Source organism: Amblyomma maculatum, chromosome 1, assembly GCF_055883805.1.
Source record: "Amblyomma maculatum isolate TAMU_Amacu chromosome 1, ASM5588380v1, whole genome shotgun sequence".
In the NCBI taxonomy this organism is placed as follows: domain Eukaryota; kingdom Metazoa; phylum Arthropoda; class Arachnida; order Ixodida; family Ixodidae; genus Amblyomma; species Amblyomma maculatum.
This window is the reverse complement of record NC_139344.1, coordinates 110,239,518-110,262,560: the sequence shown is the minus strand read 5'-3', so window position 1 is coordinate 110,262,560 and position 23,043 is coordinate 110,239,518. Positions and strand designations below refer to the sequence as shown.

Below are 23,043 nucleotides of genomic sequence, written 5' to 3'. Positions count from 1 at the left end.
GCAAGCAGGTACGTTATGTGTTTGCCAAGAATGTGAGAAATGTTTCCAACTCCCTTGAATATTCTGTCCCCTGTCTCGAAGACCTTTTTCTCAGGCTGCATTACCACGATAAAAATGTGCTGTAGCAAAATCCAGCTCTGAACCATGGCTTGTCCTTTATGCATTATTTATTTATGTATTATGTTACTGTGAAAGCTACTGTGGCAATCAGTAAAAGACGCTAAAGACGCAGGCACAAAAGTTGAACTTATCCATGACAAACTGACAGTAAATGGTGTAACCTATACCTGGAACATGGAAACTAACAGTCGTGTTAAGCTGAGCAGCACTCGCGGCAGCTTATGCGATGAAGACCATTGACAAATATTTTATAAGGAACTCAATCTGCCAAATGTTAGTGCCTGCAGTATTGTTAATAAGCCTGAACTATTCGAATTTTTGTCAGTGTCGCACGAACTGTACTTAATTGCTGGCACAGAAACTTGGTTGCACGACGACGTACAGAACGCTGAAAACAAACTCATCTTTATTTGCCGTTGGCTCAGGCTTTTTCATATAGTAGCATCACAATATTTTACATGACAAACTACAATCCTTCAACATTCAACCCTTTAAGGCTCATGATCTTTTTAAATTGCTTAGTTTTTCTTTAGGTTATTGAGCAGGCTGAGTGCATGGAAACAATGTGCACAACAGGCTATTTGCTAAGATTTTGTATCATGATATATTAATTGTTTGTACACATTTCCTTGTGGTTGTGCTATTCTGCACTTCACTTCCAAATGGTCATAATTGAAATATTTGTGTGAATCACAAAAGGCCAACAATTGATAGTAATGATTGCAATATGCCAAGTTTGAAAGCATTTTGTTCCAACACATTTTTGCTTACAAAAATTTAAATATTTCAGCAGAGAAATAGCTCGATTGTGGTACAGCAGAACAAAAGTGCATACTGTTCGTCACGTCAGCTCTATAAGTGCAGTATCGTCACTTGTCTAGCATCTTAATCTTTGCTTTTGCTGTTAAGTGAAAGCCTCCAACAAAGCCTCCAGGCATGAGGTTTTCAGCCTCCAGGCAGAGGTTTTCAATACCTTTAATGATTACAGCAGACAAAGTAGGTCACGGTCACAACACCCAGCACCAATAAATGGTAGTTGACGTATTTATGCACTCTCCTTCGTACCTGATTTCATTAGGGACGTTAAATACCGTTAATGAAAGTATGTTCTTTGTCCTTGCTAATATCCGAACACTGTGATTCTTTAACTGCATGTGCACTAGCAGCTCATATTGACAATGGTTAACCTATTATTTGAAAGTAGATGGGATGCTACAATTTTAATGGCGTGTTTGGCTGGGTTTAAACGAAACTTCAGGGGAAAAAAAAGGGGGGGGGGAACATGCCCACCAATATGGTATACAGACAAATACTGTAAAGCAATCTTTTAGGCCCCCTTCTTTTTTTTCTCTACATTAATGATCTTGTTTCCATAAATTCATCTGCAAAACACATTATTTACGCTGATGATACAAGTCTGTTTTTCTCTGTCACTCGGGCATAGAGGTATCCAGTCGGGCTAACATAACCTTGGAAAAAAGTGAACACAGGGCGTGTCAAAACAGTCTAAAACTGACTGACAATAAAACAAAAGCAGTTCTCTTCCATCCCAGAAATAAAGCAATCGAGCTTTGTCAATACACTCATTGGCACTAAAACAGAAATTGCTCACTCGTGTGAAAACGTTAGGCGTGTACTTCTCAGGGCACATGACATGGTATGTTCACAATAGAATATTTAGTCAACAAACTACCACACACAATAGGTTCTCTACGCCGACATTTCCCAGTATTTCCACTTACTATTAACATTATGCTTTATAATTCACTCTTTTCATCAGTTCTGAACTACTACTTGCTGGTATGGGCAACAACAACAGTAGAAAACGTATAATAAGAAATATTGCTAAAGCTTCTTACCTCGAACATACAGGACCAATATTTAAGCAGCTAAAAATGGGTAAAGTAACATCTTTGTATACCTACAGGCTTTTGTGATTATATAAACAAGACATCAATAAAAAGGACAACACACTAACACTCATAGCAGCGCTTCAAGACAACACACACATACTACCAGAGCATTGGCACGTTACAGCATGCCGGACGAACTATGTCAAGCAAATGCTTCGCTTCAGGCTTCCTACCATATTAAATCAATAATTTCCTTATAGTGAAGATTTCTCTCTTCCTCCCATTAAATTAATCCGTAAAATGTTTCTATGAATGCATATTTTTAAATTAAGTGTTCTATCTTGCAGCATGTCTCTGTATTATTTTCATGTATTTTTCCTAATTTACCTTGTGCTTTTTTGTAATCTAATTATTTCTCCATTCATTATTTATTGTGTAAGCGTGACTTCTCTGCTGTTAAATGCCATCACATACAGGGGCAGCCGCCCCGTCAAGGTGCTCTTTGAAGCAGCTTTTTAGCGGCTGCTCCTTTCCTTGTATTAAAGGAAAAATAAAGTATATTATATTATTATTATTATTATTAAATTGCTGTTTTGTATTTCACAATGTGATGCATAGTGCACTGAATCTTTCAAGAGGTACCTGTGTAACATTTAGAATATTACAATGCAATTTTTATTAAATACATTAAATATTAAATAAAATTACATAAACATGCAACATTCCTATTCAGTGGTCCTTGTTTGGAAATGCTGACAGTTGTTATTAAGACTCTTTGGGGGGGGGGGGGGGGGGTCACTGATTTCAGTCTACTGCATGTTTCCTTTTTTCAGCCATTCTATGAACATCTTTGCCTATGTCATTGTGCAAGTGCATGCAAAATGTTTTCAGCCAGCAGCAAGAGGCTCATGCTAGTTGGTCACTGTCTAATAAGGCCAGTGCCCAGCAAGCATTTGCATGCCTGTTGCTTATGAGCTTTTTTTTTTTTTTAAGAATAATTCTTCTCAGTAATTTCCTCTTGCAAAATAAACTGTTTCCTTCGTTAGTTGCCTTGTTATCAGCCTCAATAATTTCTCATTACCAAGCCTTTGTGTTGTTCCTAGGCCCTAAATTAACACATCACAGCTTGCAGCTCGGCGGCCTATGGGTACTCATGTTGTCTGAGCATAATGCAGTGGCCCAGTTTATGAAACTTGACTGTTAGATTTGGAGAACCCTACTTCGATTCTGCCTTGGTGTCTGCGTTTAGATGGTGACTAAACACAAAGCTGGCCGTGCACTGGGCAATCTCAGTGTATGTTAAAAAAAAGGCGCAGTAAGCTTGTGCACATCCCGACTATGACATTGCTTAAAACTTGACATGCTAAATTCTGTAAACAAAAAAAATCATGTTCTCAAAACGTATGGGCAGAGGATGTACAGACAGCACTAAATGGGTGCTTGAATGAAGACATAGTCGATTTGTTAATTTTCAGTAGGTGAGCGGCGGACCGGTTACCAGGAAGTGTCTGTCATATGAGAACAGATGAAAGGAAAAATGATAGTGGTATTGATTATTAGAGGTTATGACTTGTGATGACCCACATGTGTACCGACGACCTGTAATTGCAATTGATTAGAAATGAATAAAATGACTTGTAATGATCAAATGTCTAGCAATGACTTGTTACGACTACAATTGATCCATGAGTGCTTGGTATTCCAGCCAAGCGGCAACAAGTCCTGTCATTGACACCGCTCAGTAAGAGTCGCTTAAGCACTTGATGTTTTATGTGTATGCGCTGTTATGTGTACGCATGTGTATGCCCTGTTCACAAATGTGGAGCACCACCAAATTGTCTGACAGCTGTTCCGATTTTTGAAGACATGTGCCACACCAAAAGTCCTGTCCATGAAGCTTACTATATTTAATCAACATCAAGCAACACAGGGAATGAATATACCCCTTGTTAGCTATCAAACTAGACTGTTTTCTGCAGTGCAACACACCATACCGCAATTCCTATTATGTCAAAAGGTAAAAATACGGCCAGCAAAAACAAAGATAATAGCAAGGTTGAGTCTTTCCGAATCTTCATACAAAGAACATATCTGTACTAAAACGGGGGGAAAATGGTAGCACATCTGTGGCGCACATTGCAAAAATAAAGGAATAAAATAAAATTCTGCAATAGCAGCCACTAGTGAAAACGTGGTCTGTGCGTGCCTCTTCCTGCCTTTTCCTCACATCCAACTTCATAAAACCTTTCTTGCCATTTGTGCGTTAATTGCAGCGCGAATGTTACTGCAATTCACGCCAATCGCAGCCCAAATGCTTTGTGAACACAAACACGACCCAAGGACGAAAAGTTTGTGCTGATCACGGGTCGTTTACAGTACGGAGACAGTAAAATGGAGGCATGTAGAGAGCACAGCATTGCATTAAAGCCACCGACGACCACAGACGTGACACAGGCGTGATCACGCGCACAACTCATCACATCGCCACGAGACGTATGCACACGGTGCACAGCGCGCACACAGGCGCGCACACACACACGCACACACACACACATACGTCGAATAATATTATACATCATAGCATGCGCGTTGGACGCGGAAGCTCTTTGGCCATCACCGGAGACGCACTTAGTCACAAGGACGATTTCATCGCACGTTCTATTCTTTTTTCTTTTCACTGATTCACGATGTGCTTGGCGGCCTTACTGCGCCGCGAAAGGGGCCCAAATGCTTCGTACGCTTGCAGCCGGATGCCGAAACGCAGAACCAGTGATTTCAACAGTTGCAGAGAAATAGACTGCTGGAGAACGAATGCTGACAGAGGAAAAAACGAACTAGTGAGCGCACAGGCCAAACAGCAAAACACCCGACTGCAATCTTCGTTGCTCACTTCGGCTCGGCCCGTGTTCACCAGAGTGGCTTCCATGAACAGCCTCAGCAACCGCGTTAGCCATTTTACCCCATGACACAATTTTTTAGCCGCAAAAAAGCAACGGCACAGATCTAGCACAGCGCAAGAATGACAATGTTTACATCTCAAAGCCGGGACGGGGCCAGCACGTCCCTGCTTTCCCCTATTTCGCTACTTAGGTACCTGCCGTCCTTGTGTCTTAACTAAGACGGCACTAGAGTCGTAATCTTGCAAGCGACTTATTGAAGTCTAGACTGAAGCCCAGTCTTGGCTCCAGTCTTAAGCAGCCATGCTAGCGGCCTATCCTTAAGACTCCAGTTAAGTCTGGACTTAGCTAAGACAGTCTTAAGATCGTTTGTGCAAGCGGGCCCTGATTTAGTTGTCCATTGACGCAGGATATATCGTTTGCGCCTTGTTTTTTGTCGCAGATTCCAGCCTACCTATCCTACATGCACGGAACACCTTCGCGGTGTTTATATGCTATTCTTATGCGTCTATTTCATTTGTACATAGTCATTTGTCTTTAATTGATTGCCTGCAGTGAAAGTCATAGGTCAGAAACACGACGCATATTGCTGCAATGACGTGGGGAAATATTTTAGATTAGTCAGGTACAGGATCCAAAGCTCTAAATAATGTGTTGAATATTGAAACGATGCTCCCAAAATGAATGAAATGCTGTCATTACCTATGCAGTTCCTTGGCCCCGCCGAAAATGGAATGAAGGCAAAAGGATTTCTTCCTTTCACGTTTTCAGGAAGGAACCTCTCTGGAATGAATTCCTCTGGTTTGGGAAAAACTTCTGGGTCACGGTGGAGATTGTAAATGCCAATTTGAATATCTGCTCCCTTTGGTAGCTTCCGGCCGGCTATAATAAAGCAGATGAATGAAAAATACTTTGGAGGTGCGTTAAACGGCACATAACTCTACTGGGCTTGCGAACCAGCCCTGAAAAAAAAAAAAGGATTCGTGTCCTCCAGCAGCCGCTGTGAGTAGTAGACAACCTTTTGTAGGCCCGACTCATGCTGCGGAAACGTACGTGTAAACCTAATGTACCCTGCCAGGAACACCACTTTCAAATGCCATATGCATTCACGATGAAGAATAGCACAAATGGGCGACGAAGACGGCCAGAAGCGACGTGAAACTTTGCTTGTTCACATGGTTTCTGTCCGTGTTTGTCATCCCTTTGCGCTATTTTTTTCGTTAGGAACGTGAACCAACTCACCCAAGTATAGGTGCTGCTTAGCTGCATACATGTGCGAACTTCTGGTCGCAACTTTTTAGCCTAGGACTTCACATCCGAAACTTACAAGGGGGCATACATGTCGCATCGGAGCCTCTTTTCTCACCTTGAAATATTTGAAAGACCGCAAAGGAAACGCAGCGATGGCCGATTAGAAATCACATTTATCACTATGCTGTAAAGTGCTCGCTCTACAACGTGTATTTTAAGTTCGCAAAAATGGCAAGTTGCTTTCATGACACACTAATAGTAGCGCTGAGTTAATCCCAGCATGATTCTTCTTCCTGTTGATATTCTCGAAATCGCATTTGGATAAAAACTGTGCATAATCACTTTAAAGGGCATCGAACATGTTTACATTTGAAGGAGCTTTGAGCTTAAAGAAAAAAAAAAACGCAACCAACAGTGGCACTCACCAATAGTGACGTCCTGCTCACAGTTCCTGGTGATGAATGGAACTGAAGGATACAGTCTCTGCGACTCCTGCACACGGTTCAGGACACCATAAGTAAAGAATAAACACGCACAAAAATTTGGACTTTGTAGAATAAATATTTTAGAATATACATAGGACAAAATTGGATGTTTTTGAATACGTACAGCAAGATATGAATCAGTGCTGCGCTGTAATAACACGTGCCGTTAATGCACTTAGTGCATTGTCAGTTGTCGAATATGTTGCGCTGAAAGATATGGACCACAGAAGGACAGAACAAGCAGCTCATGCTCCCATAGTTATCTCACGTCATGCATGCTGGTTAGCGTTGAGTATCCCACAATTGAGAGATGCATTTATTTTAAACAGATTTCTTGTTTTAAGAGCAACTTTAAATGCTTAAATAGTGGCCAGGTAGAACGAGAGGAAGAAGATGGTAATTACACGGTATGAAGGAGAACTGTACAAGGATAAAGGGGGAAGGCCTCAGTTCGCAGGTCGAGCCAGTGACGCTAAAGGCACGGAGTTTTCAGCTATGTTTCAGGCTGAAGCGTGACACTTGTTTTTGCAAGAATACGCTCGGGGAAAATGGCTTCAATGCATTCCAAGCTTTAGAAGAAAGAAGCAGGTTCGCTTGGGCCATCACTTTAAAAGCCATGAGACAAACGACGGATTTCAAACACATTGTCGGGTGTATTAGAATGATGATATGAATGATCAAAAGCTAATTCAATGGACAAAGTAAAACTGCATTACATCCTTAAATAAAAAAAAAGAAGGCCCTTACGTTCATAAAATTATGCAGATATTGCTACAGTGCCTGCATCGATAATACTAAGTCATTATTCGAAAAAGCCCAGTTTTACCGTGGCTGTTAAAGAACTACTGTTTGATCTTTTGTGGCAGGAGGCGCTCATATGAAGCATTGCGATATCGTCTGCCATAGAAGATGCTCTAGTATTTGGCACAAAATAAGCATGTATTGCTTAATGTTTTAAGAAGCGCTTTCTTGAGTTGGAGTACTGAAGCTGCCCACCCAGCTTGCCTCTATAAAATACCTTTTCATCAAAGCCACATTGAAGAATTCAGCCACTTCCCATTAAAATGCCGGAGCGGCCGCACGTTGTTCTAGGTTGGTATACCGTAAGAAATACTATCGTTAATTTGGATTCCGTTGTTCCTTCCAGGAGCACAGAGTGACAGGATGGAGCTGATGAATCAGACGTTATTGTGCTTCCGGCAATAAATAGTGTGGTTTGGTTTGATTTATCAGGCTTTACATTCCAAAGCGGCTCAGGATATGAACGAGACCGTATTGGACAGGTCCGATAATTTTGACTACTCAGGGGTCTTTAATGTTTACTGACATCGCGCAGTACACGGGCGCCTTGCGTTTCACACGTGCCCTTGGGTTCAGCAGACGAGTGCCCTTAGTGCTCGTCTGCAAGGAGAAATAAATGGAATTTAAACAGGAAGTCAAGCATCTATTACCTATAGAGTAGTCCTGTGCTTCGCATGTTTTTGTTGGAGGCGCTACGGCCAACCCTTTGTGTATCGCCGCACTAAGTTTAATTCCTTTAGTAGCTGCACACTATAGGTAAGCTCTTGCAACTGCGCATATTGTCATGTGGTTGCAACGGTTGATTTCCTGCAGAACTAAAGATCTGGCTTCCCAGTAGCATTCAAAATAAATATTTATTAAGCGAACGTTGGCTCGAATTCTTCGGTGGCGACCGCAACAAACGCATTCGGTTGGAATGACCCATTGCTGTCTAGCTCACTCAACTGAAATATAACAACTAAATTCAGAGATAACGCGTCCAAAACAATGGCAACGATCTTAAACATCGTACAAGTTGCCGCTCGTGATCACTGCCTTCCCAGAGCTCTGTCCACGTTTGCTGCACCGAAGTGAAACAGATGTAGCCACATGCCGGAGGGTATACAAAATAAAATAAACGCTGGAGCTTTTAAAAGAATTTGTAGGAACACGAAAATTAATGTATAAAAGGACATGAGCGCTATGAGACAATGAGATCATTTTTGCTTCCTTCAGATAGGTGGCCTTGTTTTATTTTATGCAAGAAATGCACTCTTCAATATTTTTCTTTTGTGGGGGGGCCTTTCAAGTTTCGTCATGCATTTTAACATTATTGCGCTAGTCTTCCCGTTTGAAGAGAAACCTGGCGTCGATGTAATGCGTATTTTCCCAAAATGCAATGCGCCATCAAATCCTTCGCAACCGATGACGAAAATAAAATGCGACGTTTCAGGTTGCAAATGAAATTAACTGCGCAATAAAGAATGTGGGTTTTCAGTGAAAGTGGGAATCGAGCATGCATGGGTCCCTTGGGTGACTAACCGAGCGCGTTGTAGGCACATGCCTGAAGTACTGATAAAGGGAAACAATGTGGTTGCTGAGACAGCGGATATCATGAGAGTCGCAGACGTAAAGAGATTTCATAGGGTCTATAGCGCACCAGCTGTGCGACGGCAAAGCGAGGAAACAAGATGTCATCGGGTAAGGTTAGAGGCTCCAAATGTCACAGTGAAGGGCTGGTTGAAGCGGCCACCAAGGGGTTACACGCAGAGGGGTCCACGCACAATATATCGCGTTCATTTCTCACAGGAGTTGGCGATGTGTTCTCAAATATTGCTGACAGTAGCTTGCGTATACTAATCTGGGGTTCATAGAGTATATAAAGCACACGGTGTGCTTGGGTCGTGCCGTTCGAGCGCGTCGAGCTTTGCCCAGCAGGGAGAGAGCCCCAGAGCCGTGCACAAGGGGGTAATTCTAGTCGCTATGCTTTGCTGGCCAGATAGCATTTGAGAAGTTCACCAGACTTCTCAATGGGCAATCCCAGATGACGCGGGCAGCAATCCGGAAAGCTGCAATGTATGAGGGACCATCATCGAGAACGCTATGCCTCAGAGCCGCAAATAGATTACTGCTTTGTTTGTCACGAGGTGGCAGATCAGGGTGTCTCCCGGTCGATTGTTCCTCCGGAATCAGTGGTTGGTATTGTGGCAGGCCCCTATTGGTCAGAACCTCCCCAAGCACGTTGCGATGTAGAAGCATATTGGGGTGTCCCTATTTTTGTATTTATTCGAACTCCGAAATAAAACATATGTTCGTGCGCAGCTAGCTGGTCGACGCATTGTGACGACGAAGGCGAAGTGAAGGAACACTACACAGGAACTGACTCACACTTAAATTTATTCAGAAAGAGATATCATATATATATATATATATATATATATATATATATATATATATATATATATATATATATATATATATATATATATATATATATATATATATATATATATATATATATATATATAACTCCTTAGAGGCGCAAGAAATGAAAACAATAAACAGTTGGTTAAGCAGTCAAGTTGCTCAAATAAACATTTATTGGCAGCCAACATTTGTAGGTTACTCGTGTAACACGCTGTGACGCAGCAGGGGGTGCTAAGAAAGCCTGGCTCCGCTGGACAGGCCGCCATTGGAAACTGACCCTGGCAACGTTTAATGCTAGAACCCTAGCTAGTGAAGCTAATTTAGCAGTGCTGTTAGAGGAACTAGAGGGCATGAAATGTGATGTCATAGGGCTTAGTGAGGTTAGGAGGCCGAATGAGGCATATACTGTACTGAAGGATGGGCATGTACTGTGTTATCGAGGTTTACCAGAGAGGCGACAACTAGGCCTAGGTTTCCTTGTCAATAAGTATATAGCGGGTAATATAGATGAATTCTATAGTATTAATGAGAGGGTTGCAGGCATCGTAATTAGGCTTAATAAGCGGTATAAACTGAAGGTTGTACAGGCCTATGCACCTACATGTAGTTATGATGACCAGGCAGTTGAAAGCTTCTATGAAGATGTAGAATCGGCAATGCGAAAGGTAAAGACGCAGTATACTGTACTAATGGGCGACTTCAATGCCAAGGTAGGGAAAAAACAGGCAGGGGACAAGGCAGTAGGTGACTATGGCATTGGTTCTAGGAATAGTAGGGGGGAGTTACTAGTTGAGTTTGCAGAGCGCAATAACTTATGAATCATGAATACCTTCTTCAGCAAACGGAAGAACCGGAAATGGACATGGAAAAGTCCTAACGGAGAGACTAAAAATGAAATCGCCTTCATAATGTGTTCACCCCCGCCATTGTGCAGGATGTAGAGGTAATCGGGAAAGTGCGATGTAGTGACCACAGGATGGTGAGGTCCCGAATTAGCCTAAATCTGAAGATGGAACGCAATAGATTAGTAAGAAAGAAACCCATCAACGAATTAGCGGTGAGGGGGAGGGCAGGAGAGTTCAGGATCTCGCTACAGAATAGGTATTCAGCTCTAACTGAGGATGGCGACATTACCCTAGAAGCAAGGAACAATAACTTCAGAGATATCATTACTGAGTGCGCGGTAGAAGTAGGCGGTAGGATAGTTAGAGAGGATACCGGTAAGCTGTCTAAGGAGACGAAAGATTTGATTAAGAAACGCCAGAGTATGAAAGCTTCCAATCCAACAGACCATATCGAATTGGCCGAGATATCAAAGCTAATCAATAAGCGCAAGGTGGCCGATATAAGGAAGTATAACATGGAGAAAATTGAGCATGCTTTAAAGAACGGGGGAAGCCTTAAAGCGGTAAAGAAGAAATTGGGCATAGGCAAAAACCAGATGTATGCGATAAGGGACAAGGCGGGCAACGTCATCACTAATATGGACAAGATAGTCAAAGTAGCCGAGGAGTTCTATACAGATCTCTACAGTAGCCAAAGTAGTCAGGACCGTAATGAGATTGGCGGTAGGGAAAAACAGTCAGACGTTCCACCAGTGACGAAGGACGAGGTCAAGAAAGCACTAGAAACTATGAAAAGGGGGAAATCAGCTAGAGAGGATCAAATAACTACAGATTTGCTGAAGGACGGGGGGGATATCGTGCTAGAAAAACTGGCCACCCTGTATACGCAGTGCCTGGTGTCATCGACGGTACCGGAACCATGGAAGAATGCAAACATTATCCTCAATTACAAGAAAAGGGACTCTAAGGACCTTAAAAATTACAGACCAATCAGCTTACTGTCTGTTACGTATAAGGTATTTACTAAGGTAATCGCTAATAGAATCAGGACAACCTTAGACTGCAATCAAGCAAAGGATCAAGCAGGGTTTCGGAAACGGTACTCTACTATCGATCATATCCATACCATCAATCAGGTGATAGAAAAATGCTCGGGATATAACCAGCCCCTATACATAGCATTCATTGATTACGAAAAAGCATTTGACTCAGTTGAAACCTCGGCGGTGATGCAGGCATTGCGAAATCAGGGGGTAGACGAGCCGTACGTGAAAGTGCTGGAAGATATATATAGTGGCTGCACAGCAACCATAGTTCTGCATTAAGAAAGCAACAAAATTCCCATAAAGAAAGGTGTTAGGCAAGGAGACACAATCTCCCCAGTACTATTCACAGCTTGTTTAGAGGAAGTATTCAGAGACTTGGAATGGGAGCAGTTAGGGATAAGGGTAGATGGAGAATACCTCAGTAATCTGCGATTTGCTGATGACATTGCCTTGCTAAGCAACTCGGGAGATGAACTGCAAATAATGATTGATGATCTAGACAGAAAAAGTAGACAGGTAGGCTTGAAAATCAATATGCAGAAGACTAAGGTAATGTTCAACAGCCTCGGGAAGGAACAGCAGTTTACATTAGGTAGCGAATTACTGGAAGTAGTAGGCGAATATGTCTACTTAGGGCAGGTAGTAACCGCAGATCCGGACCATGAAAAGGAAATAACAAGAAGAATAAGATTGGGATGGAGCGCATTTGGCAAGCACTCGCAGATTATGACTAGCAGCTTACCGGTATCGCTCAAGAGGAAAGTATACAACAGTTGCATCTTGCCTGTACTCACCTATGGTGCTGAAACGTGGAGGCTAACCGAGAGAGTTCTACTTAAGTTGAGGACAACCCAGAGGGCTATGGAACGAAAAATGGTAGGGGTAACATTAACAGATAGAAAGCGTGCAGAGTGGGTCAGAGAAATAACTCAAGTTACCGACATTCTAGTGGAAATTAAGGAGAAGAAATGGACATGGGCAGTACATGTAGTGCGAAGAGAGGATAACCAATGGTCGCTGAGGGTAACAAACTGGATTCCAAGGGAAGGAAAGCGTAGCAGGGGGTGGCAGAAAATTAGGTGGGCGGATGAGATTAAGAAGTTCGCAGGGGTCAAGTGGATGCAGCTGGCACAGAACCGGGTTAAGTGGAGAAATATGGGAGAGGCCTTCGCCCTGCAGTGGGTATAATCAGGCTGATGTTGATGATGATGATGATGTAACACGGCACACAGCTTCCGACAAGACGCTGCAGCATGTAGTACATTACTACGGAATAAGTCCCTTACATCGAGGTGTCTTCGTTCGAGCGTATAAAAATCAGTAGCGTAAGTCCGGACTCCGTGAAATCGAAGAGGATGGAAATATGTAAGAAATCTCTGTTTGGTATATTTCTGATCTAAGGTTCACAGAGTCCGCTTCTTTGATGCAGGGGAGAGAAGCTGTATTTACAGTGCAATCGGACATGTCGACTTTTGCGAGGCAATAGCCTGGGTCGACGCAGCACAGCCGTGAGCAAAATTGAAATTTTCTTAGCTGGTTCTCCGCTAAATTTGGTAATGACTTTTCGATATTGTACGCCTAGAAGAAGAAAAAAAAAAGAAAAACTGTTTGCCGTTCTTAAATATGCAACCACAAACAAATTCTAGAGCTTTGGCCCTTTCATATTTCTCACAACTGCACTGCAGCTTTGCATTGCGAACTCCACTGTCAGTACCCAGAAAAAAAGTACTTTGGATTGCACGTTTCTTTCTTCGTGAAGAAACACATAGTTAAGCGAAAGTAAGCCGCAAGCAATGCGCTAACAACTAGGATGCACCGCAATGTGTGGGCACTTTTAGCTTTGTTTTTTATTTCTGCGTATAAACAAGGATCCTCGGCTTCTGTGACTGCCTTTCAATTCTCAATTTTTTCCCGGGAACTACATCAAGTTCGCTTTTGCCCCTGAGCAGTAGGTTGAGAGGATGCAGAGGTAGCGTCGATATTGTTCGTACGCCCTCTCGCGTACTAATGATTGTGATTTATTGTGTCTCGGCCGAGGGATAAGGGCATTTCTTAGTGCGTTGCTCAAATGGTTATTCAGCTCCAATGTGACCTCATCTTTGAATGGAACACAACTGTTGATTGTAGTAACCAACGAAAACACAATCATTTCTGCTTACATTTGTTATATTGCATTTTTGAGCAAATCCTAGCGTTGTCGAGCAAAGCTAAAAAAAGTGTGCAGCTTCCAGAGAAAATACTTTTTCACATGGTTCCATCCGCACAAGCGTGCAATATGTCTCATATATGACTTGTTGATGAGACCGGGTCATTGTTGACAGACGTCCGTGCAGTGTACAAAGAACTCATAACGTACAACAAAATAATCAAATAAATGATAATGCGTAGGAAAAAATATTTGAGTTTGGCCCGTCTTGGCACTAACTCGAATGGATGTAAAATTAGAGCCTATTTAGGACTTCCTACCTCTCTATTCTTCCATTACCACTGATCAATAAACAGGCAGCTGAACGAACTTTCCAGTTGCCTTTTAGAGACTGAATTTTTTTTTTGTTTTTGTTTTTCTCGGTGCAAGCTTTCCCCCGGCCTGATGCTTGGTTCTTTGGGGTGAAATGATTTGAAAAGGGGTCATAGATCCCAAAGTCATAGGCAATCTCCATGGTAAAAATTACTATTTTTATTTATTGATTTCATACTGTAGGTCACGTTACAGATCCAAGAAGAACAAATATATAAGTAGATACAACAGATACAAGAAAGTAAAACGAAAATATTAGCTGTGGTTTAGCTACTGGTTAAACCTGGAGTTACGCGAGAGCTATCTGCATGGCTACGCTTAGTTTCGGCTTGAAAGTAAAGGCATGTGTTTTGTACATAGTAGTTTACCCTATGGTTTCAGCCTTATTTATGCCATAGGGGGCACTTTTTACCGCTAAAATGGCATGAGGTGAAAGAGTCTGTTGCCTAGAATAGCAGCTTGGGCATGTTGGTTATGCATCTTGAGGATAAACGTTGTTGAAAGTCAGCGCTCGTTGTGTCGTCCTCTAATCTTGTGCTCCCGTCCTGTGTTCCGCGCTGTTATCCTCAAGAGACTGTTGCGGCTCTCTGTTTTCACTTCCAACTTCGTGATGACGCAATAGCGTAAGCTACCAGCCAACATATAAAGCCCCGCTTTAACCAAGCCAAATGGACGTGCCTACGTGGCCTAAAATTCTTCTTGTTCTTCTTCTTTTAGGCAACGGCTCAAAGTCAGTGCGACAAAGACAAAAGTGCAATCACGGCGAAGATGCGAAGTGGCTAGCGTAGTGTAGCTCTCGCTACAAAACAAACTGATGCGCTACCAATCAATGTGGAGGTGAATTCAACTCTTGTACGGTGCGTGGGAAAAAAGAAAATCGAAATGTGTCAGTTTGAGCAAAGTCCAGAGCAAGGGCACTGGGATGATAGTGGCGTGTAAGGATACTTGGGGTACAGGATCAGGCGCCAACTTGTATTTATGAGCAGGCAAAAAAATTCTTGACGGATATTTTTCCTTCGTGTCTCAAGGGGTTGGATGTAACATATGTATTATCATGGTACAGCACGCAATCATCTGGAAGCAAACGAATCTCCACGTCAGGAACAACTGCGTCGACCATATCATTAATATAGATGATAAATAATAAATTCTCTAGTACACTCCCTCGAGGCAGTGCTGATGGGACAAGACCATCTGATTCCTCTCAGTTGTTTGCAGTTTTTACGGGTAAATAAGCAGATACTCGGCTGTAACGCGAAGAAGAACAGCTTGAGTTTTTCCCAGTAAGGCAGTCTCACATTCTCACTGAAGAAAGCATCGAGAATAGTGGCCTGCTTTATTTGATATGAACAAGAACAAGCATATGTGTGACTCTAGTGCATAATAATAAAAGGCAGTATATTACCTTCAAATCTTGGCCATTTTACCCACACTGAAAGAACACAGCGTGACGTTACTATCCCGCAGTATACTTTTGTTTTCCAATATAAGGCAAATTACTGCCTAAAGTACCAATTCTATTCTCGTCGTTCCCAGCATAGAGTGAGATCAAGCAAGTATGTGAACATTCCTATACTTGTTTCCGAGGGTATCCTGTATCCTTCAGACCCTTTCTAGCACGTTTTCAGAGCTCCTGTGGCCGTGAGGCCTACTTTTATGTCTTGCAAAGCATAATTCAGTGTTTTGTCTTGAATACGGTCCTAAAGTGAAAGCCATTGAGAGGAAAGGAGGGTGTATATTGAGTCAGGCCACAGGCTGCCTGCCGTCCAGGCAGGACAGTTCCTCTAAGTGCACCGTTGAATTGGTAGTAGTTTTTACGAATGAATATCCGCTGTGAAATCGGCCTACTGTTTATCCTGCTGCACTGGCGCCTAGAGACACAGGTGCGCTCACACGGCAAACGATTCGTTTGTGCACCTTGCCTTGTAGCTGGCGCCACACAAAGAAGACGGTACTTTCCTCATGTAAAAGGCAGCTACGCGAACAGTTAGTGCACTGAATGCTCTCGACGAATATCGCTTTAGCTGAGGCTCACTGCAGAAGCCTCAGCTAAAGCGATATTCGTGCAATGTGCTTTCATTTAGTGCAGTGAGACAGGTTCCGTGATATCCTGTCGAGTGGCGAAGGTAGTGCGAGGACATGAAAGCATCACACGCGGGAAAAGATTATCTTTATGTGTTGTCGCTTAATGTTGCTAATATTGCGTTAGCTTTCCTTATGCAGACTGAGTAAACTGTACTTGTGCTTGAAAGGCAAACAGCCCACCATGGTGAATGGAAACACAATGCAGGAAGATTAAAACCTGTATTTTTGTACTCCAAACAATCGTGCAACCAATGTCTTCTACCTTCATCTCCATGACCTGAGGGAGATAGTATGAGCGAAAAAGGCACTGGCGATCGTACGATGGAATGCTACCAATATACGAGTATATGTTAGCAGTATTGGTTGTAGATATTGCTTCTACACTGATTGGTGTTTTCACTGCGTTTTTGAAGTTTATTTGGCCTCAGACATCTAGTGGATGGTGGCTGCTATAGGCGGAGATTATATATTGGATGAGTAAGGAGGGGAGGGGGTATGATATTCTGTAATGTGGATGGGGGGGGGGGGAGAGGTTCGTAAACGGCAGAGATGCATTTCATCGGAAGATGCTCCGCTCCGAGGTGGCATGGAAGATGCTTTCGTATAGTCCGCTAGAGGAACATATGGATAGGCTTACGCAGGCAAGTGCACACCCATCCACCCACGCATGCATGCATGAATGCACCCCCTCCCCCCCCTCTTCCCCAAACACAATTGCAGGCAAGCGCATACAGTTCTCTCACCTTTAGGCAGCATTCCAAATACTTCATTTGCTTCAAGTCTTCTGACGTTATTGGGCGATTCCTGTCAGAGCCAAATATGCCGTCCAGCTCACAGCATATGATTGCTTGGTGCTCTTGGTAGAGGCTAATCAAGTACAGGGCCCAGCTCATCCCCATGGCCGTCGTGTCGTGACCCTTTGTTCAACGAATAAACACACCGAAAAAGATACATGAATATGTGATCAGATTAGAAAAGTAATATTTGCCCCATAAAAAAACAATATACGTTTTCATTTCTTTTTTACAGTTCTTGATTTGACAAGCCTCTGGTGAGGCGTTCGAGTGCCAGTTTGCTTTTCAGGAGGAGGAGGAGGAGGAGGAAAGGCAGGGAAGTTAACCGATAGAAGAAACCAGTTTGCTACCCTGCACCGGGGGAGGGGTTGAGGGGATGTAAAAGTGACGGGCAAAAGAGAGATGGGTGAAGTCAGTATAGTGACATCAAAGCCATATTAATTCACATCACATCACGTCACAGTCATATTGTGTCACATCACAGCAAAATCAAAGCCTATATATCAGGCTCGTGGTTTTAATGAAGCGGAGCAGTGCCTGGCAGGCCTTAACCGCCGACGATCGCCGCGTACAGGGACCTAAAATTTTGGTGTCAGTCAGTGGACGTCTTTCAGGAATTTCACTTTCTACGTATGAACTAAAGTAAATCCTCGGCAAGCTGTGAGTTTATTTTCAATTCAACTACGCAGTAATAGACGAGGACATGTTCGCAGCAGACGAAGTTCGCTGTTACTTTTTATTTTCAGGTGACTTGTAGTGGATAAGTACAATAATACTGAACAAAGCCAACAATGACTTCTTACATCAGAAATTCTAGCATACCGGAGACGCATTAACGTTCAAGCATACCAATTTACCGGATGACCACTGCTCACGCGAAGTTGCAAAGGTGGGCCAGGGTATGATTACTGTTGCTGTGTAAGAACAGTCCGGTAAACAGGCATACGTCTCCGCCATTACGTCTCCAGTATACTAAATCTCACTATTTTAACTAAGAGGACGCGCCAAATTAAGGACACCTTATAATTGCTCGAAAAATAAAAGGTTACATAGGTATATGCACTGATGGTGACTGAACCCGATAATGGCTTACTACAGTGACTAACCATCATGTGGCAAAATAAAGTGGCCACGTATCATGAAAGTGCTCCTCATTGCTGCGTAAGCGGAGTCGAAAAAGGGAATGCTTTCATATTTTCTGTGCACCAATCTAAATTACTGGCCCTGAAGTTTTTCTATATGGTACCTACTACAGTTTAACTTTCCGCACACATATTTTCGGAGGATGAAAGGCTGCCGCGAAAACGTCTGGTCACAGTGACGTCGCTGGTGTCTCGGAGTCAGAAGGGCTAAGAAATTGGTTCTCTTTTTAATTTCTTAGACTTTTTGCCAATGGCCTGCTCTGCCCTTGAATACGAGAGCAGCAGAAGGGCTTTTTGTTTCTGGCTGTTAGCCCACCTGAATATCAAAGCCTGCAGCAGTTTGATTACAAATCTGGAAAATAATTGCTCAGGAAACAAATCGTCACAAAAACAGCTAAACCTTATTTTAACCATTAAATCAGCAAGCGAACGAGGCCTATAATTCCATTAAATGAAAATTAAATACTTTTCTCTCTCCAGCTCGTTCGCTAGCTGTTCTGCAGTGCTTGACCTCTCTGGAAAATAAGCAAATATGCAGAGTTAAAGGAATATGCGGACTTTTCTCGTCTCGCTCCAATCGTTGCACGGAAAAAGATCACGGCAAGTTTTTCACTGATTTAGAACCGGCATGTTATGCTATTTCTTTTTACATGCGAAGCGAGCATTGTCAGCGCCAGTCAGCCCTGTCTCAGTTAGGATCAAGTGCTCGTTCTTTCTAACGAAGAAATAAAAGACATGTAGATCTTCCAGACACGCTTGCTACAATTCAATGCGAAGCAGTAATCTAGAAAGGATATACTGTGCAGCTCCAAAAAATAAATGCGGCACACTAACTTCTACGAGGCTTGACCGATTACAGCCAGGCAGACGAAAACAATTGGCCAATGCTCTGCTTCTCACGGTTTCGCCCACTCAGTACGTGACAAACTTGTTACGTGTACTGTAGCCGTATGTCCCTGTAGCGATCCTCGTTCCTCGTTTAGATGGCGCCTGTCGACGACGCTAGTATAGGCAGCGCGAGCTGCGTTAATAAAACATGTCAGTTCAAAATATCGGGGCTGGTTCTATCCACGCTAGAGCTATAATCCCCGGGTGTATTGATTTTATTAGGGTAGTCCTCAAGATTAGTGGGCCTTGCAATGCTTCTGTTGGGCCTAGTTTTATTCATAAACTATATGCATTATTCTCTCCTTCTCTTCTTTGAATTTTAAGGGAGTGATGGAAAGGTTGTATTAGTTGCATTGTTTTATTTACTTGCATGTAACACCATCTAATTGAAAGTTTTGCTTATCCTATTTTCTTTATACGGCCTATTTGACCAAGAGCCCATTTTAACTTACAGGCATATTACATTCAATTAGGCCTATCAGTCAGCAGAGCCCCCAGCAGTGGTCCATTTTCACAGATTCGAAAGCAGCCCTCCAAGCCTTACAAGCGGCTCTTCGCCATGGAACCCAAGATCACCTCGTCGCTGAAATACGAGAACTTCATGACTATGCCATAAATAAAGGACATATCATTTACCAATGGCTTGCAGGACACAGCGGCATAGCGGGCAATATCCGTGCGGACGAGGTCGCGTGAACTGCCCACCAAGACGGCGATTGTGTGTTGATCCCTTTTTCCAGAGCAGATGTAGCCGGCAGGCTTCGCGCACTTGCGCGGGAACACACGCTCTCCTTGTGGAATTCTGGCCAGCTTGCGAATTCCCGCTTCAAATCCTTAGACCCTGGCCTGAAGCTCCGGCTTCCACCCGGCCTACCCCGACACGAAGAAACTTTTCTATGCCACCTGTGGGTTGGTGTAGCATTCACAAACTCGTATTTGTTTGTGATAGTTATGGCAAACAGCCCTGAATTTGCAACCTGCGGGTGCGACGAGGCTATAGGCCACATTCTTTCATAATTCCCCATACACAGTGCTGAAAGACAATGCCTCTGCCATGCGCTAGAGCGTCTAGATGGACGCCCACTGACTGAAATAAATATTCTATGTCATTGACCACGGCGATCGGCGGCGTTGAAGGCCTCCCAGGCGCTGCTCTGCTTCATGAAAACCACGGCCCTGATCGATAGGCTGTGAATTTGCTGTGATGTGACGTGATATGGCTGTGATGTGGCTATACTGACTTCACCCATCCTTCTCTTCCCTATCACTTTTATATCCACTCACCCCTTTCCCCAAGTGCAGGGAAGCAAAGCGGTTTCTTCTACCGGTTAACCTCCCTGCCTTTCCTTCTCCTCATCTTTCTCCTCCTTTAACTTACAGCTTTTTACCTCGTGCTAAAGTCATCCTTCTCCCTGAATGTTAGCTTTAAGAGAGTAAAATATCGATGTCACGTCAAGGACCCTAAAATGAGCGCTGGCCAAGCTGAATAGATTGCAAACGTGGTTTCAAAAGCTTCATTTTTAAAGAGCATAAAGCATTTTGAAGCGAACTAAAATACATGCTTTGAGCATAAAATCAATCGCGTTTATACCTTCGTTTTGTAAGTGAACTAAAGGTTTATAAGTTAATTAGATTACATACATACCTATTACTACGCATTACGAGCATTGCTTGTTTAAAGAGTGAAGTACTTGCACATCTATGGCTGTCGTCTCCTCGAAAGTAAGAAAAATAAGCGAAGCGATGTTACCTAATGTGATTATTTTGCTGATCTCCATTTCTTAAGTTTTTGCCGCAGTTATAGGCGCTTGGTTTTATGATTGCGTACATAAAACCTAACCAAGCATTTCATGTTATTCGTTTTAGACAACTGTTAAATTTAGGCCTTGCACGGATATGCGCGTACATTACACCACATCTGCTTGTGACTTTTCCGGCCCTTGAAGATTTACTACAAAAAATGAAAGCTCGGATAGATTTAGAAACAATATCCTTGAAGTCTTCCTTTGTTTATAGCAGAAAACTACAGTGCCATTACACGATGGCTTTCCTTGTTTACGAAATACGGCCTGTGATAATCTTGTTTGTTTTGCTTATGAACCTGTATGAAATTTCCTTTGTTTCCTTCGTTTTATTGTTTCGATTATTGCGAAAGTCGATAATTATTTGCCATATTTGTATTATGATGCGCAAGTATGTACCGTTTTCATTTTTTTTTCTGCATGTCAGGGTACAATGGTGATTTCCTCTTTTCTAGCTGTCCTCATCAGAATGTGTAAACGTCGTAATGCATGCGATACCGAGGCGTGGCATCGAGCGTTCTGCTGAATGCGCTCTGCAACGCATCGACGCCCGTGTCTGAATTCCAGAGCGTCGTTCGTGCTGACCGATGACGTCATCACCTGGCAAGCTATAAAAAGGGCTTGCTGACAATAGGTTGTTTCTGCGTCGCCAGAGTAAGGTTGTTGGGATGCCTTATCAATAAAGATGGCATAAAACCCGATCCGAAAAACGTGGATGCTCTCAAAACCCTACAGTCGCCACGTGACGTAAGCGCTGTGCGGAGACGTTTTGGCATGGCTAATCATCTAGCGAGGCTTATTCCTAATCTGTCACAGATAAGCGCGCCGCTACGCGAACTTCTGCAAAAGGGTCGCAAATAGACATGGGGTACACCTCAAGAACGGACTCTGAATAGCATCAAAGAACTGATATGTCATGATCGTTGCATGGCAAAATATGACCCAAAGCATCCATCAGTAGTTTCCGCTGATGTTTGTTTATTTGGACTCGGCGCGGTATTGTTCCACGAACAGGATGATGGTGTGCGCCGTGCGGTAGCGTTTGCTTCTTGGTCGTTATCGCCAGCAGAGGCTCGGTATACGCACAAATTGAGAAGGGTATATTAGGGGACTCTAAGTACAGTTCGACCACAAACCGCTAGCAACACTACTGGGCAAAGCGCCTCTTTGATTTGCTTTCTCCGCGCTTCCAACTCTTTCGGATGAGGCTATAATGCGTTTCATGTTGTGCATGTGGCAGGATTAAGTTTGGTTTTGGCAGATACTTTGTCAAGAGCTCCGATCTGATCGAGCCAGAGAAATCCGGAAGAATTGCTTGTGTTCGAAATTGAACGCTTTGTACAAGTAGCTGACGTTAATGCAGTACAAGTAGCTGACGTTGATACAGTAGCTGACGTTAATGGCTTCGAGAAAGTGAAGCAGGCGCAGTCGGTAGATGACGTCTGCAAAACCTTGGTTTGTTTCTCTTGAAACGGGTGGCCTCGATATCGCTTTCTTCAAGTGTGCATGCAACCATATTGGCCACATAGGGCGTATATCTCAGTTTGTAATGAGGCTTTGATGAAAGAAATGCGTCGGGTCATACCACAGCGTCAAAGCGCAGAAGTAATAAGTCACCTGCATCATGGTCACCAAGGCGTCACGAAATGTCAAGCTCGTGCGCGCGAGTCGGTGGGGTGGCCAGGACTAAGCTCGGAAATAGCGAAGGTGGTAACGAATGGCCGAGAGTGTTGCATGTCGCGTGAACAGGCCGAAGAACCAATGATCTCGTCCGAAATCACAATGCTGCCTTGGCAGAAAGTAGGTATTGATCTTGGCCAAATCAAGGATGCGGACTGTTTGTTGTTGTTGATTACCTATCACGATATCCAGAAGTTACTCGTCTTACAGCGACTACCAGCGACCATGTTGTAAACGAGCTTAAGAGCATGTTTGCACGACATGCATTCCTGAAGTAGCTTTTCTCAGTTAACGTAACACAGATCTTCTCGTCGACGTTTCAACGCGTTTCTCAAGAATATGGATTCCGTCATGTCACACTTAGTTCGAGGTATCCCCAGGCCAAATGAGAGGTGGAAATGATGGTTAAGACGATTAAAACGCTTATTCA

General features: G+C 43.1%; 1 protein-coding gene across 1 annotated transcript in view; it reads right to left on the bottom strand.

Annotated features, from left to right (window-relative positions):
• The window catches only part of LOC146203488 (cytochrome P450 4c3-like), a 52,010-nt gene that overhangs the window by 9,061 nt on the left and 19,906 nt on the right, over window positions 1-23,043 (bottom strand). The window contains exons 8-10 of the mRNA XM_084588789.1: window positions 17,051-17,224; window positions 6,547-6,613; window positions 5,573-5,752 (exon numbers count right to left, since the gene is read on the bottom strand). Of these exons, the coding sequence (XP_084444915.1) occupies window positions 5,573-5,752; window positions 6,547-6,613; window positions 17,051-17,224 (421 nt within the window). The remainder of the gene's footprint in view (window positions 1-5,572; window positions 5,753-6,546; window positions 6,614-17,050; window positions 17,225-23,043) is intronic.